The 18150-nt window shown below is 32.4% G+C and overlaps 4 protein-coding genes across 6 annotated transcripts in view; all 4 read right to left on the reverse strand.

The window, feature by feature from the left end:
- The window catches only part of LOC125862319 (cytochrome c1-2, heme protein, mitochondrial-like), a 924866-nt gene that overhangs the window by 342238 nt on the left and 564478 nt on the right, over positions 1–18150 (reverse strand). The gene's annotated exons all lie outside the window — the stretch shown is intronic.
- LOC125862339 (uncharacterized) lies at positions 1238–1743 on the reverse strand. Its single transcript, XM_049542395.1, has 2 exons — positions 1305–1743; positions 1238–1252 (listed from the first exon to the last, which is right to left on the reverse strand). Exon 1 carries the CDS (start codon positions 1704–1706, stop codon positions 1305–1307), a length of 402 nt encoding a protein of 133 aa, XP_049398352.1. The 5' UTR covers positions 1707–1743; the 3' UTR covers positions 1238–1252.
- Positions 1285–18150, reverse strand: part of LOC125862338 (uncharacterized) — a 533211-nt gene continuing 516345 nt past the window's right edge. Inside the window, exon 5 of the mRNA XM_049542394.1 lies at positions 1285–1304. The gene's annotated coding sequence lies outside the window, so the exon portion shown is untranslated. The remainder of the gene's footprint in view (positions 1305–18150) is intronic.
- Positions 9882–11316, reverse strand: LOC125862753 (uncharacterized). Its single transcript, XM_049542890.1, has 3 exons — positions 11242–11316; positions 10430–10476; positions 9882–10347 (listed from the first exon to the last, which is right to left on the reverse strand). The coding sequence occupies exons 1-3, from the start codon at positions 11314–11316 to the stop codon at positions 9882–9884; spliced, it is 588 nt and encodes a 195-aa protein (XP_049398847.1).

An 18150-nucleotide genomic window follows, 5' to 3' on the forward strand; every position in this document is an offset into this window, starting at 1 on the left:
CCAAATCAGATTTCAAGATTCTCAAAAACCAAGTCCAAGTATCTCTACTTTCAGTTCCAACAACATCTCATGCTATTGGGAACATCTGATTATTCCCATCCTTTGCTATAGCAACAAGTAGCTGGCCTTTAGATATCCCCTTCAAAAAGCAGCCATCTAACCCAATGCACTTTCTACAACCCTCAATGAATCCTTTTTTCAAAGCTGAAAAACAAATATAAAAGGAATGAAAGAGTTTTTTTCCATCATCACAATTTGTCACTTTCACCACACAAGTGCTTCCTGGATTTGATTCAAGAAGCATATCTCTGTTGACATAGATTCTACTAAACTCAGCAACATGATCACCCATTATCTTTTTCAACGCCATTTTTCTGGCCTTCAAACACACAAACTTACCAACATACAATCCCATGTCTGTCCTGACCAAGTCTTGTATTTCCCATCCCTTTATGCAAGGTTGAGAAACAATTCTACTTTTATAGTACTTGGCCAAAAACTTAGTGCTGCACATTGTGTTGGTATTGGTCCTATAACACTTATGTCTAGGATTGGAAGATTTGAAATCTTTGCTTGCATAAAGTATCCAAGGACAGCCACTAGCTATGCATTTTACCCTGACCCTTCTTTGATCATTGTGGATCTTATTCTCTTAATTGCATACTTGCTCAAAGCTTCTCTGAATTTTTTCACATTTTCAAATACCATATTTAGTTGCCACAACTTTTTTCCATGTTGGATCATATGAGACCCTCTTGTCCTTCTTTCTTGCCCTTAAAATATCAGATCTTTCCCCCTCACTTTCACTTTCAAAACTGTCAGCATAAGAACTGTCATAAAAAGGCTCATTAGCTACTAGCTTACCAGAGGTGTGTTTTTCAAACTAAAGTGTAATAATTTAGGTGTGTTTCTCACACTTTCAATAATTTGGATATGAAACTCAAAAAAAGGATAGTTTAGGTGTGTTTTAACCACTTTATCTCTTTAAAAAAAAAACTTAAAATAATCAATCCAAACAAGTTCTAAGCCCTTCATCTCTTTTTTCTTCTTATTCATTTTCTCATCTAATCTAATATTTAAACTTATTAGACTAACTACTCGATATGCTCCATAAACATCTTTTTTGTTTGTTTTCATAATAAGATCATATGAAGAAAAACAAAACACTAGTTATTAACTCACATCTAATAGCAAGGCAAATAACGCCGATTGCTACGGTTTGAAAATACAGAACAAAAAGTGAGCAGGAAATCTTTGGTCCATTATGTTGTCGAAAAAGAAAGGATCCCATTCCCATGTATAACCTATTCTTGCAGTGATTTTCTGGCAGCATCTTCTTCTGCTTTCATTTTCCTTTCCCACTTTCTCTTCCTATAATCAGCCAACATTTCAGGCATTTTTTGCATCAGTTCAGCTGTCTTTGCCCCTTTTTCTGCTGATATTCTGTCACACTTGTGCCCTTTCTGCTTTGTTCTCATTTCCTTTCTCGCTGGATCATATGGCCAATCTTGTCCAGCAAGAACAACTTCCTTGCGGAGACGAGCTTGATGGCGAGCACTGATCCCCAGAGGTTTCCAGGCTCCAAGCTCCCAGTAACCCGAAACTCCCTTTGAAAGCTCATCCTTGTATTTTACCAACTTTTCTTGCCATGGATATTGATATTCCCCAACTGCTTTTGCTACAGATTTTACAGCTTTTCCAGCCATTCGTCCGGGAAACAAATACGTAAAAAAAATTCTTTGAGATTTCTCACAAAGTTGAATTTTACTCGCGCAAGTTTAGCAAGCATACTACAATGAGATGTATGGAAATTAGGCAGGTTATCAAGAGAAAGTTCCAAGGTTATTCCATGATTGTAAGTGGGTGCCACAACATATAGCGAATGGAAATAAAACAAGAGTTTGAAAATGCAAGATCCTCTCATAGGATGCCCCTCTGAAATAACCATCAAAACTACTACCTGTTGCCGCTTAAGAAAATATTAACTCGAATATTTGGTATAACTGCGTCCATACACACCTCCTTTGTACACCTTCATTTTATACTAAGGCAGGACTTGGATCTATTATGATTTCAAAAACTATTTACTAAAGATCACTGAGACAGAAGACAAACTATGGGAACCAACTTAACCAGAAAATGCTCTTGGTCCTTTTCAGCACAAAGAAAGCATCAGAACCAATTTGAGGAATCTATAAATAGTGTAATAAAAAAACAATAGATATTTGTGTCCATTTTCAATCATACTTACAACCCTGCATCGGAGACATTTCTTTTGAGCCGATGGTCTACCTGGAACTAGGGGTGGGCGTTCGGTCGGTTCGGCTTTTCGGTTTGGCAAAAATGTGAAACCAAACCAAATTGAAATAAATTCGGTTCAGTTCGGTTATTACAATTTCGGTTTAACCAAATTTAATAAATAGTGGTACATTTTCAAAATTCAATCACTTTTGTTCACTTTTTTATGTTTGAAGTACGTCTCACTTTTTTTGTCCAGATACAAGGAACCCAAAAACAAACAAAGAGCATTATTATAGTTATAACTTATAACACCAAACAAGCTACGCTAACTTCCAACACATTACTAATTACACACTAAGAGTAACACCTAACAACAGCAGCAATGCAACAGTACAACACACTAACAGACTGCATCCAAAGGATGAGGATGTATATGTATCTATCAACTGAATATGAATCTTCATAGGCCATAGCAATAGCAAATAATGTATCCCTATGTTTGGTATTACATCAATAGAACTCACAAGTTATACATGTACCAACACTGCAACACATCTTAATTTACCAGTCCCTTGGACAAATGATTTGTATGTGGAACAAATTACAACAGCTAGGCCGGCCTCAATGCTGTAACATGAGATGACAATACGGATTTGAAGACCGAAGGGAATCTGAAAACAGTCCCAGGAACTAGGATAGAAAAGTTTAGCACTTTAATAGTACCATGATCTGTATATTCTCTGGAAGACATTGTTTTTTATATGATAGGGCTACTTAGGTTCCTTGAAAATTTCATGTTTTGCTCTCTCTAACTTCCCTGTCTTTATAATTTTTTTATAACATACTTTTTAAAGTAAGTACATAAATGTGCATTTGAGAATATCACTACATACGCTTGTATGTAACTTATCATACATTAACAGCAGCAAAAAGAAACAAATTTGAGATTCCATGAAGTTTCAAATATGATCTGGTTTTAAATGTCTTGTGGTCTGTATTTTAAGGTATGATGTGAGGTTGACTAATTCAATACAAGTATTCAACATGAGTGTTGGGACGCAATGAGCACTGACCTTCGAGGCGTGACTCTCGAGCGAGCACTGAGCAGTGGCCAATGAGAAGCGGCTTGCTTGCTGCGAGGACTGAGCAGCGGGCAGGGGCTGGCCTGAACTTAAGAGACGAAGGACGACGAGCTGAGAGATGAGAGATTGAGAGACGACTGACGAGATTTGAGAGATGGGAGTTAGGGATTTCACTCTCTCAGTTTAGGGATTTCAATTCTGATTGGAATTTGGGCCACATTTATGGGCTATGGGTAATGGGCCGGCTAGAGCATGGGCTGAAGACTGAAGTAATTTAATTAAGGGTGTAAAGAATATATCTATATATATATATATGTTTTCTTGGGACTTTGATAAAATGTCCGCAAGGTGTTTTAAGGCTTATCATATATAATGTCTGATGATAATCCTGACTGAAGTAATTTAATTAAGGGTGTAAAGAATATATCTATATATATATAATTTCGATTTTTCGTTAACCGATTTTCTTTAGCTAAAAAACCGAAAAAACGAAATATTGAAATTTGAAACCGAAATCGACCGAAATAACCGATAAACCGAAATCAAAATTTAAACAAATTCGGTTCAGTCGGTTTTTTCGGTTTTAGCCATATTATGCCCAGGCCTACCAGGAACAACCCCCATAGGTAGGGGTAAGGTTTGCGTACATGCTACCCTCCCCACTCCCCGGCCTCACTATGGGATTTCACTAGTATTTGTTGTTGTTTGTACCGAGGCGCAAACTCTACATATTTGTGCAGCTTAAACTATTGATACCTTTTACAAATCCCTAAAGGAATAGCTTACAACCATTGATACCCTTTACAAATCCCTAAAGGAATAGCCACCCAAAGTTAAGCTACGAACGAGAAACTAAGCTTAAACCTCACATTACTTTTCTTTTAAATGCCAAATTTATAACATAGATGGAACTATTTCTCAGATAATACAACAGATAATCAGGCAGCAGAGCAATAAAGCAACAACACAATAACAACTTAGCATATAACGAATGCTGCAGGTTTCATCATGCCAGAAGATTTATACTAATTTACCATCTCTCATACAGTGATAATTTTAATGTTCAATAACTAGACAAAGTCAAAGATGCTCATATATGCATGTCACATGTTTTGCGGATAACAGGCTACCTCCAACCTTAGCCCTGGCACATGAATATATACTTTTATCATACCTAAGGCACCAAAGGTTTGTGTCCTACTACACTATCATAACACTGTAAATGGAAAATACCAACTGATTTGAAGAATTTTCTAATATCTAGCTTCCACAGTTGAAACTTAATGGCAAATAGCAACTGTATTTATATTTTTGGGTGAAATGAGAATGTTTTATTCATAGCAGCACTAAGAAAGCTAGAGATCTATTGAGGCAAAAGTGAGAAAACAAAAGTACATCCACGCCTAAAGCTGTAGGTATTCTAGGAGTAGGAGCTCTAAAATAGATTCAGCTTGTTAACAAGTTTCATTCTACACCAAAAGCAAATAAAAGAAATGATAGTCTTTATTCTCTGAATGTGATTGTATTTGTGCTTAAAGCACCTCCAGTTCCTCTCTTTTAAAGTAACATCTAGCAGTTGAAAAGACCACCATTTCACGGGCATTCATTCAGGACCTATCAACTATGATGATGCTTGCTAACTACACTAATCTCACAGGGATATGAGTTAGAAGACTTGTAAGACAGATGAAATTAATTAATTAGAAGTTCAAATTTCCTTCTAAGAGCAAGTTATCATATTTTATGCTAAGAGAAAATCTTTTGCAGTTATCAAAGCAACTTCCTGGATGATAATTAAGATGGCAGAGATCTCCTGGGGACATTCAAGTATACAACATAGGTGACCAAAGCCAAATTTTGTTTACAACTACACCTCAGTCGCAAATAAGTTGTGGTTATCGACATGAATCCTTACTAACCATGTTACTCCATTTAAACTCATCTTATGTCAATATTATACAAATAAAAATTAATACAAACTCTCAATATATAAAGTAACAAAACATCCCTACAACAACCACCACCTCTCCTTTTTCCACAAGAAAAAAAAAAGAAAAAAGACTGAACTGATAAAACTGGTTAATTTGATACATCATAACCGGTCCAAATTTAGGCAAAGACAAAATGGCGGACAAAGTTGTCCCATTTCTAGTAGTGCAGCGCGAAATTGATCATTTCAGTTGTTTCAAATATATCTTTCTATTAGGTTTGAAGTTCAAATAAAACTTTTCTTAAATGACTAGTTCTTCCAGCTACTTGCAAAATCATACATGTACATTGGAGCGACTACTTAACTGTTGGTGGCTTGCCTTGCTGATCTAAAATAAGTCGGAAAGTAAGAATTTCAGCTAATATAGAAGCACAAGGGCCTAATGCATTCATAGCAATAGGGAAACAAAACAAAAAAAAAAGGGAATGCATAATATTGGATAACTAAATGAAATGCGTGATACATAAAATAAGTTAATCGAGAAGAACAGGAAGTTTTACTCATAAGAAAGAAAACAGTTTCAAACATGTTAATCAATTAAACTTGAAGTTAAAGATTCTTTCAGTGTAGTCTACTTAAACAATGCATTAATAAACTACTTCAGCCTCTTCATAACATGTTTGTTCAAGTCTCAAGGCATGGTCTACACTACACTTATCTGTGCTTAACCAAATAGTCAACATGTACGGATAGGTATTTCGACAACAAATCAGCAAACAAGCGCAACCCCAACTCATTCTGAAGTAGGTTCATTTATAAAATTACAGTGAAATCAGTCGTCTTGTTGAGACTATTAAACAGATTTCAAATGAGCCACAAGAGCGGCTCAACCCTAAAAATAAAATAAAATTAGACCCTCAAAATTACAAATCCCTGTAGCTCCGAAAGAACCAAATTCAATACAAACACACAACCATATATCATATCCTGCATAAGAAAACGAAGCTCATATACATTCCAAATCGCACAGAATAGAAATAAAATCGATTAAAAGAAGAAACACAACTAGAGATCAAACAAACCTAAAAGCAGAGCAAGCAGCGAGTAGAAAGTAAAACCAAAAGATGAAAGGAGAATACATATATACATACCTGGGATTTGGGAAGAGACAACAAGAGCTCAACAAATCTGAGGTAAAAAAATATTGTTAATGGCGTTCCAATGTTAGCTGGGCTTGGAAGGACAAAAATACATTTAAAAAAAAAAGATTTTAAACATTTTCTTTTAAGTATTTGGGTAAATTAAAAAAAAAGTTTATAAGCACTTTAGTTTAAATTAAAATAATAAAAGTAACTCAAAAGCCAAAAATCAATCTAAGTAGAATATAAATAACTATGTACTTAGGGGTCGTTTGGTGTGATGGATAAGAGAAAGTTGTCCTGGGATAAAAATTTAGTCTCTTAATCCGTTGTTTGGTTAGACAGGATGGAATAATTTATCCCAGGATTAACAAATAGTACTGGGATAAGTTATTCCTCCTTGAGGGTGGAATAGTAATTCCAGAATAACTTATCCTAGGATAAAGTATGTAAATTAACAAATTACCCCCTTAAACTCTCTTTTATACACCACTTATACATTCATGTATATTAATATAATTTTAAACAACTATAATAACATTCACAACCTTACTTAATCATTGTTTTTATCATAATATATTTTTCTATTAAAAAATTACATTTTATAAATACAATTTTTATTTATGAATATATTATAAGTTGATTTTTTTGACTAATTTTGTGTTTATTTATATTTTGATTTCTCTTAAAATATTCACTCCACTACTAAATTACATATTTTGAATTACATAGTTTATTGCTCACTTAAAAATTATATTCTATGTATCCATTAAAATGTAGATAACTTTAATAATAAAATTTCATTTACTTTGATAAACTTAAAATGAAAGTTTTATTTTTAAGCTAAATAAGATCGAAAGTTTTATTTTTAATCTAAATAAGATGAAAGTTTAATTTTTAAGCTAAATAAGATGAAAGTTTAATTTTTAAGCTAAATAGGATGAAAGTTTAATTTTAAAGCTAAATAAGATGAAAATTTTATTTTTAAGTTAAATAAGACGGAAGTTTTATTTTTAAGTTAAATAAGATGAAAGTTTAATTTAAAAACACACGGCACAATCATGGAAATGCACATATAAAAATATTTAAGCTAAATAATATGAAAGTTTGATTTTTGAGAATGAATAACTAAAGTTTGCAAAGAAAATGTAAAAAAAAAAAAAAAAACTAAATAAGGTGGAGGGTATTTTTGTAAACAAACAACTTATTATTAAAAATTATGCAATGGATATAAGTTTGAATATGACAAACCAAACAAGCAATAAAAACTACTCCCAATATAACTTATTTCAACATAACTAATCCCAAGATAACTTGCATTCAAACCAAACGACAGTTTATTGTTAGTACTGGATTTTTGTGCCCGTGCAAGGCACGGGTCCATACCCTACATTATTGTTTGCTTTTGTTGTTTAATTTGTGTGGGTTCAATTATCAATTTAGCCATTAGAATTCCCATGAAGATTCTTCTTCAATAAAAATCACTTAGAAAACAAACTAATAAATCAAATAAACCATACATATGAGTTGGCAAAATGCATCTAGCTAAGAAGCAAACACGAACACTTTACAACATAACTAATAGTTTGAAACAGTGAGAAGTAAAAGTATAAAATTAAACCTAAGTGAAGGCCTTTATATGTCAAAGGGTATAATTATAATTTATTACATTAGGTTGTAGATTAGTTCGTTAAAAAAACTCAAATTATCATAGAACTGATAGTTCAATAAGAAAAATCTTGATTATCTTACAACTTTAACATTTCTAGTTCATTTAGTACAAAATTGTTTCTAAAATATTTCTTTTTCTAGGCAAGCAGCAAGGGGTGATTTCACTTAACAGTTCATATTTTATTTTTATTTAGGTGTTATTTGGCATGATGGATAAGGAGACCTAATCTCGAGATAAATTTTGAGTAGCCTTTAAGCTTTTGTTTGGTTACAAAATCTGGAATAACTTATTTCAAGATTAATAGTTAGAATTAGGATAAGTTATCTCTACCTTTTGGTGGAATAGTAATACCTGGAGAACTTATCCCGAGATAAAAAAGGTAAAATGACTAAAGTATCCCTTTAACCCTTTTTATACATCATTTTCACATTCATGTATATTCACATTACTTTTAAGTATATAATAACATACACAACCTTCACAACTCCTTATTTTTATGACGATTCTTCGTATTTTTTATTAAAAAATTACATTATATAAATATAATTTTTATTTATGAATATATCATACGTTGAATTTATTTGAGTAATTCTTATGCTTATTTATATTTTGATTTCTCTACTAATGAATTACATATTTATAATTAAATATTCTTCTAGTCACTTGAAATTTTATATTATATATATAAAAATTAAAATGAAGGTAACTTTAATATTTTACAATTTAAGAGTGATATGTGCTTAAATTAAGTGACATAAATAATATATATTCTTTTACTTTAACCAATGTAAGATGAATTTTTTTATTTTTAAGCTAAATAAAATGAAAGTTTTATTTTAAAACACACATGGTACAATCATGAGAATGCACACACAAAAATATTTAAGTGATATAAAATGAAAGTTTTATTTTTAAGAATGAATAACGAAAGTTTACAAAGAAATTATAACAAACTAGATAAGGTGGAGGGTATTTTTGTAAATAAATAACTTATTCTTAGAAATTATGCAATGTACATTATTTTGAATACAACTAATCAAACAATCAATAAGAAATACTCACAGGATAACTAATCCTAGCATAACATATCCCAACATAACTTATCCTAGCATAACTAATCCCAACATAGCTTATCCAACACAACTAATTCCAACATCACTTGTTTTCAAACCAAACAACCCCTTAGTGGACATAAGATATATTCTTGCATCAATCGTGACTCTTAATCACGTGTTATCATTTACTATAGTTTTTAAAATAAAGACTTATGGTTTTCCAAATACTTCGGTTGGCAAAAATAATGAGATAAAATTAACACATTTTTCATGTATGAGAAGTTATTGTAAATAATCCGTGATGAATCTATTTATCTTTATTTATTTTATTTGTTGTATTATAGAACACAATAACTATTTAAGTTTGAGCGATTTAAAGATGTGAACATAGATAAGTGTGAGATGATGTCATGTGTTTAGAAACTAGTAATATGGTGCTATATCCGCCTGGAGTCTACCATAAGATTTGTACCGGAAAAGTGAGAGGGATAGAAATAAATAGTGATGGGATAAGAAAATAGTGATGGAATAAAGTTTTTGTATCTTGTTTAATTTGGTTGTCATTTTTGGGATAATTTATCCCACAATTTATATCATAGTGATGAAATAAGTTATCCTAAGATATTTGTTCCCAACCAAACAACCCCTTAAAAGTACAAAATAACTATCTTTCAAAACACAATAATATGCACTATGAAACAAGTCTTATTTATTAAATCAAGCATAAATTTTCATTTCACACTTATCCTATCCCTTTTCCTTTTATGTTTGCTTTCCCTTATCATCCTCATCCACCTTCTCCCCCTCTATCTCCTTTTCCTTCTCCAACTTCTGCTTCTTATTTTTTGGTTCTTGATCTTCTTCATGGTCATTGTCATCACAATCTTGATCGTCCGCATCCTCGTCCTCATCCTCATCCTCATCCTGATCATCATCGTCAACCTCATCCTTATCATCATCATTATTTTTTTCATTCTTATTGTTGTTATGATTATTATTATCATCATTATCATCACGTTCATTGTTATTATTGTTATTCTCTACATCGTTATTAGAAGATCCGTCATCATCATTACTCGTTCCTCCATGTGTAATGGTATCATACCCATCACTGTCAGAACTCTCATCACTACTAGACATATATTCATAAAAGAAGAAATCTTCACTAACACCATGCTTTAATTCTTGAACCATCTCCATAGATCTTTTAAGCTCAGGAAAAAATAACCTACAACAATGTATTAGATATGAAAATATGTACTTGTATCAGATACTAAATTAAATAGAGAAAATAAAAATTCTATTTTTACCTTGTCTCTTCTCCAATATGGTCTAAAAACAACGACAGATACACACTCTGAGAAAAAAAAACATTTGTTTAGAGAAGCAAAACATCAACAGAAACAAACGAGAAAAAAAATGTCTCTAGTGTATATAGTTGTATGGAAAAAAAGACACAAATATATTCTTCAATTTTGAAATTTAGAACAAAAACATCCTCGTTTAAAAAGTGATGCATATATGTCATCATGCAAATCCTCGTTAAAAAAAATTCAATTCGTATTTTATTCAGATTTAATCCAAACCCCTTTTATGACTAAGTAGAACATGTATTGGGTTCTTTTTCATTTGGATCAGATATGGATGTGTAAAACAATGGGTGACAAATTTTTTAAATTCATTTGTTAATTTGAAAATTAAAAACCAATTTTTTAAAATTTGCAAAATGTAGGTTTATTAACAAAAAGATATATATATATGTACCATTTATTCGACAACAGGGGTTTATATGCACCATTTTTTTTAATGAGGGATATCTACTCTAAATCAAAAAGTTTAGGGGTATATTTACCCTTTTTCTCTAGTATTAATGTTACACAGTAAAGTAGATTTATGTAATTGGGGCAGCGTCTATTTTACGCAACATTGCCCTGCGTAACTGCAAAATGCTATTTTCATGATTTGAACATGTCATCTCCTCATTTTTACCATCTATGTCGAGGCTCCTCTTCGTTTGATTAATGAAACAAAATAGATAAAATACAAATTCGAAACCAAAAAAAAGGGAGTGGAGAACATGAAAAAAAATCTACATATAAATATGAATTAACTAAGATGTTACCATGAATAGCAGAGATGCCGAAGAAATTATCGTTTGGAGCGCAACATTGGTGGTGGAGCTCCTTTGGGAATTCATTGTATATTTTTTAGGCTACGGAGCAATAGAGGTTTTCAGTTTTGAAGTGAATGTAGAGGGACCAATAGAGGTGGTATATATATATATATATATATGAAGGCTCCAGTCAAAGATGAGAAATAAATTAATCTTATTTGCCAAAGGCAGTCCAAAAAAGTCATGTTATTAAATTCATTTGACTCATTTCCAATAATTTTGTTACTTATATTTCATGTACTACAAGATTCCATTTTATATCAGTCGCAATGTCTAATCAATTAAACATATGGCAAGCCCTTCAAATACAAAATTCTGAAGATGAAATTTCTCGAAGTGTAATAGCTCTAAGGATTGACCAATTTACAAAAATAATTTTTTTGAGGAAAAAATATATCATGATAATTCATTTTATTTTCTTAAGTTAAATATTTTAATATTCATACTTTGAACTTTATTTTTCCTTATCATATGAATGTAGATAAGAAAGCTATTTATTGATATTAATTATACCTTGGAAATATATTATAAAATATATTTTGAAGGAATTTTATAATTAATACATTTTGTGTTACCAATTAAATTCAAAGGTAACAACAACATACTCAGTGAAATCCCACAAATGAGGTCTAGAGAGAGTAGAATGCACACACACATTATCACTACCTCGTGGAGGTAGAGAGACTATTTCTGAAAGACTCTCAGTTCAAGTGCAATAAATCTTGACATAAAGGAGGAGACAATGAAGAGAAACATAGCAAATAATAATAAAACATTGACAACGTCTACCAAAGAAAACCAAAACAACAATAAAGCATATGATAGTCGAAACACCATAAACAACATACAAGGATAGATTATTAAAAACAATTATAGACAATGATAATACATCCACCTTAGCATGCTTATCCTGAATATCCTCATTTTTAATCTTTATCTCTCCTAGTATGATCACACATTCACCTCAATATCCTCATCTTCATAACATGCATCTTTTGGACTTGAGAGTTCTTGATTGGACAACACTCAGTTACATACAACAATGTCAAACGAACCACCACTCTATAAAACTTACCTTTGAGTTTCGATGGTACTTTTTTATCACAGAAGACTCTAGAGGCAAGTCTACACTTCATCCACGCTGCACCAATACAGTGTGTGATATTATCATTGATGTTTCCATTCCCCTGAACTATAGACCCACAATACTATTGGTCGTTATGGGTGAGATATTAGTGAAAGAAAATGAGAGAGAACGTTTGGAATAGTGAGTTAAAAATTTCAGGCTAGGGTAGGCTTGGATAAAATCTGAGTGTAATGAGGTCTAGGATAGTACAAGGTAAGGATTGGGTGAAACATCTAAGCAAAGTTTAATGTTCCTATGTCTCAGACATTTAAGGAGTCCATATGACTTTTCAGAAGTGAATTTGGGTAAGATATCAAACTTGGTGTGAAGGGTTTAGTTTAGAATGTCAAAGTTAGTGTTGTGAAATGAGATCTTTTTAGGAGATTTTCAAATTTCTATCTTGTGCAAGTCACTATAGAGGCTGACACACCGCTGTAGCAGTGGAATTAATTCTCACTATAGTGGCATGTCCTGCTACAACACATCCACTATAATGGGATTGGACTGCTATAGCGGGGTTAGTCACATTAATGTAGAAAATTCCCAGAACCGCCCATTTATTGGAAATTTCATTTTGGTGAAGAGCGGGGTGACCTAAGGTAAATTTCCTTAGTATTTCATCATTATCATTGGTGAAGGTAAGTTAATTACTCCCTTAACTTGGTTATTTGATTCTTGGGCTTTGAAACCTGTGGTGGTTACCTTAGGGAAGGATTTGAGTTGGTATAATGGTGGAAAAACTCGGATTTAAAGTATAATTATCACGGAATTGGTTTGGGTTGGAATTTAAGTATAATTCGAGTGTTTTATGTCATTTGGATCTTATTTTGTATTATATTGATTATTTGTAGACCAATAACAAGTTATGTATCATAACAAGGGGATATTTCAATTTCTTTAGTGCATTTCGGGATTGATTCAAAGTAGGTAATGATTGTTTGTTTATAGTTTATATTATATGTGCTTGTTAACTGCTTCGTTAGTATTCCATGTACGTATAATGTATGGTTAGAGAAATGGAATAAAAGTAAACTGAATTGTTAACTATTGTCAATTGCATGTAATGTATGTATTTACTTGTGAGTACAAGGGTGATTGTTATTCATAGTGACGGTGATAGTGATTATAATTGATGGTTCGTTTGTGTACCATGGTTAGTACATGATATCTCATGGTTAACTCGAGTACCACGTCTGATACATACTAACGATTGGCTCAGGCACCATGTTTGGTACAAGGATATCCATATCATTGGCTAGGGTACCATGCTGATACAAATTACTAATAGTTGACTCTAGTACCACGTTTGGTACATTGACTATTTGCATGTGGGTTCCATGAAAGAGCCGGGTTGACTTGTTGTGATGTCGGTGTTCATGTTAATTGAGAATGTAAATTCAGGGTGAGGACTGGAATCTGGGTTGTGTCATGATTGTGGTTATACTTGATGTTATCTGTTTTACTAAGTTGTGGTGCATGTTCATATTTCGTATAAATGGAATTAGCTGATGATCCGACCAGAACAATGTAGATTTTTTTTATTGTTCATGTACTTGCTATTTTTTTGTTGAGTACAGGGCATATTTTAGCGGCTACTTCGCACCCTCAACTATGATGCTAGTATTTCCTGAACCCAAGGGTGAGCTTCTACTCTCGGGCTTCTATGGGTTATTCCTTTCTCTCGCTAGTTAATTTTTAGCACTTAGACTATGATTGTTTCGGGGTTGCATCCCTACTTTTCTAGACTACTTATGTGTTATGGTGCACAACTTTTAGATTCTCAAGGATATTCTACAATAGTTTTATGACTTCGTTTTGTTTTATGAATTTTTTTTTAAAAAAATATTGAAAACTATTTTGCTTTTGATTATTTAATAGAATGTGTGTTAATAGTTTGTTGATTCTTCAACCAAGGGTTAGTGTGGGTGCCTCTCACGATGGGTTGGGTCATGAAAATATTGGTATCAGAGCCCTAGATTCATTGATCTCGTCGTATCAAAATAGGTCTAGTAGAGTTATGAGGAATGGTACAGAGATATTTGTACTTTTCCTCAGGACGTTAAAATACTTTAGGAAATTTCTCTTCTTTCATTCCATAGTGCTATAACATAATTTTAGTTGGTATCTGATGATTCAAATTAGTATCTCACTTCCTCCATTCTTTGTTCGCAGAGAGCTCATCTATAAGAAACATAGAGTTTGTACTAGCTCCAACTGCAGAACCGGTAGTGCAAGGGAAAGGAAGAGGCAGAGTTAGAGGAAGGGGTAGGGGTAGGGGGAAAACAACACCATCTTCTAAGGTGAAGCTCAGGCAGCGGCTGGGCCGAGGCCGACAATCCCTCCCCTACCCCATGTTCCTGTGGAGGTAGAGTTCAAACAGGGTGTTGAACTTGAGATAGTTGAACAAGCTGAGGATGCAGGCCTTCTACCTATGACTACTAAGGTTGTTTATCAACTGGTAGCCTTCCTGAATGGGACAACGGACAGTGGAGTCACTCTCACTATCTCATCCACTCAGTCTCGTAGTGCTCATCCCATTGCTGTCACCGCTCCCAACAAGCATTTCATTTGTATTTTGACTTGATTGATGATGAGTTGGTGATTTTGGACTTATTTTAAACTTTCAATTCACCAAAGTATGTCCTCTATTCCTTTTATAAGCATTTTTTTATTTGGTGAATCGGAAACTGAACCGCTAACGACGAAAAATTGATAAACAAAAATCTTATTAATTTGTTATTGATTTAGTGTATTTCAAAATTGAAAATCGATAAATCAAATTGATAATGCATAAAATCGAACCGGTTGATGTACACCCCTAGTTAGTAGTGCTACTTAACTCCTAACCTTTTTTTATTTGACAAATTTCTCAATAACATTGCATTGTAAGTTGTAACTTTTAATTTCTTTTCCTTCAGATTTTCATTTAATTTGATTAACCTTTAAAAGTCCAAACGTCTTCGTTAAAGAAGAAACCTTTCTACAATTTATTTCAATATTTGATTGAGATAAATTTAACTTCTTGCTTTTATTTTGGAGGGTAATTTGTCTTTCTTTGTATTTTAATATTCATTTGCAATAAGATCTTATTGATAATAAATATGATGGGCTTTATCCTTTAATGAATATGTCCATGGTTTTTGAAATTCTATTCCTAATTATTGAATTTCTATATGTTATGCATTATAATTTCTTGGGTTGATTTGTTCATATCTATATTTCAGCATGAACCCTAAGAATTGAGTATTTTTGAGATGAGTAGTATCGTTGAATTCTAAGTTCTTGAGTTCTGAGTATTGAGTTTTCTATATTGTTATTGAGATCCATGAGTTGATTCGTTCATAACTATATTTCAGCATGAACCCTATCTTGAGTTATAAACTTTGAGAATTTTTTAAATGCAATATTTTTGTCTTAACCTAAGTTTTTGAGAAAGTAAAAAAAAGTTTGAGAAAAATTTTAACCAAGATTTTAGCAAGAGTATAAGGGAAGTAACTCAAATGTTTCATTTTTACATGAAGAAAGAGAATGTTATTTTGAGAAAAGTAAAAGAGTTTTTAAAAAGATTGAGTACAGAGTCGTTACCTCTTAAAAATGCCCTTTTGATTGATTATCTCAACCCAAAGAAAGTATTTTTACTTTGAGCAAAGAGAAACATTATTTTTTAAATGACCAATGAGTTCAAAGATATTTCAGAGCAGTTACCTCTTTTAAAAGGATAGTTTGAGCAATATCTCAAACTAGAGAAAGAGTATGTTTTATACATTTGATATATATATATATATGGAGTAGTATTGAGCACCGATATGGGGATGAGTTCAGACAACTCAAAATCCTCATAAACCATGTCTTGCCAACATGGGTACATGATCATACTTTTTAGATGAATCCTTACTGCTTAGTGGATCCACTTAGTTGAGGAGTCCTATATCCCGACACGATATAGGGCAGTTCTAGTAGCGTGGGTGAGACGATGTCGGTTAGAGAATCTCCCAAATATAGTTAAAAGTATATTGTTATTATATCACTTAACATGTTGAGTTCATAGATGAGTAAGTATTTTGTAAATTTTTAATGATTTCACTCATTTATTTCTTTACATTCAGTTGAGTATTTATCTATATCTATTGCAGTCTTTTTATTCAGTTATTTGCTATTCAGCTATATTACATACTCGTACATTCAGTGTACTGTTGTCATTTGACCTGCATCTTTTAATGATGTAGATACAGATTCTTAGGATCATCAACAGACATTTCGTTGAGATCACTTTGCGCTTTAAATAGCTTGGGTGAGATTCCTTGCATTTCGGGGACTTCACATTTATTTTCTAATTAATTGTTTTGAGTAGTCGCGGGTCTTGTCCCAAGACTCGTCTATAAAAAGTAAAGGCTTCATAGATAGACAATTTTGGAGTCTTTCAACTTTCAGATATTTTATTTAAAACTTATGTTTAATACTTAGTATATTCAGTTCAGTTTGAGATTCAATAAACGTTTCTTTCAATTTAATACTAGTCTTCCACTTATAGTCAGACAGAATGATGATTCGCTTTGGGACCAACAATGTTTCTCAAGTGCTGGCCACGTCTAGGGTGTAGACTCAAGTCGTGACATATGCATTGGTACATGAAATGTACTAAATATGAGGAAATATGTATAAACGTAGACATGATATCATAGTATGCTTAAAACACGTAATGCACGATCAAGTAAAACATTTAAAACTTAGAAAACAAAGTCATTAGAAACATGAAATGAGGTCAAGCATAAATGAAAGGACATAATGAAAGCTTTGAGGAAAAATCATAGTTCTTTTTGTGGAATATTAGCTTAAACCGATAATAGACCACGTGAGCTATAATATGAAATTCGATGTAACTCTCACACCGAAAATGGAGAGTCTACTTGTCAAGGTAGAACTCCATATCATATCATTAAAGCTATGTAGATTTACTAGCTAAGTCAGTTAAGACAATCCTATGGGGGCAAGTAGGTTTGGAACTAGAGATTTCTACTAGAGACTATCCTATTTGAGCCTCCACCTCAAAGTTCTCCCGGTGCTAAGTATAATTCCAACGAAATAGATTAATTAAATTATCAAAGCATAACATTAGGAAGGGAAATAATTAAAGTACTAATCCAAATTATAAGGTAGTATAAGAGTAGCTCCTTTTGAAACCATGATTTCTTAAAGTAGTTCATATAGACACTTATCTTCCTAAGCTTCTAAAATCATGATTTCCTTTCAAATTGTGAGAAAATATTTCACAAATCTTTGATACTTAAATTAAAAACATCCTTAAATCATAACTTAATTCTTTCATTAAATATACATAAAATCTTTTATCAATTCATGATCATAGTTCATAGTTCATAGGTGAAAATCAAAATATAAAGCATGCGTCTATATGAAATCAATTATAAATAATGTAATTAGGTTAAATCATGCAGATAGGATAACATCAATTGAATCATAATCAAAAGGACCCATGAAGATTGACATACAACTCTAACTCAATTGAGTGAAATTACATTAGAGATTGGAGTTCTTTTGGGACCCAATGGATGAAAGGGATCCATTAGTGAATTATCGCATACCTTGGCATCAAATCCTTTCAAAGAAAGAGAAATATAAGATCGTGAAGCTTGAGACCATAGCTTTTACCTTGGAGCTTGAGAGAGAATCGAAGGGGATGAACTTGGAGGGAATTTGGGGATTTGAGTGAATGT

The sequence above is a fragment of the Solanum stenotomum genome, chromosome 4, assembly GCF_019186545.1.
Source record: "Solanum stenotomum isolate F172 chromosome 4, ASM1918654v1, whole genome shotgun sequence".
NCBI lineage: Eukaryota > Viridiplantae > Streptophyta > Magnoliopsida > Solanales > Solanaceae > Solanum > Solanum stenotomum.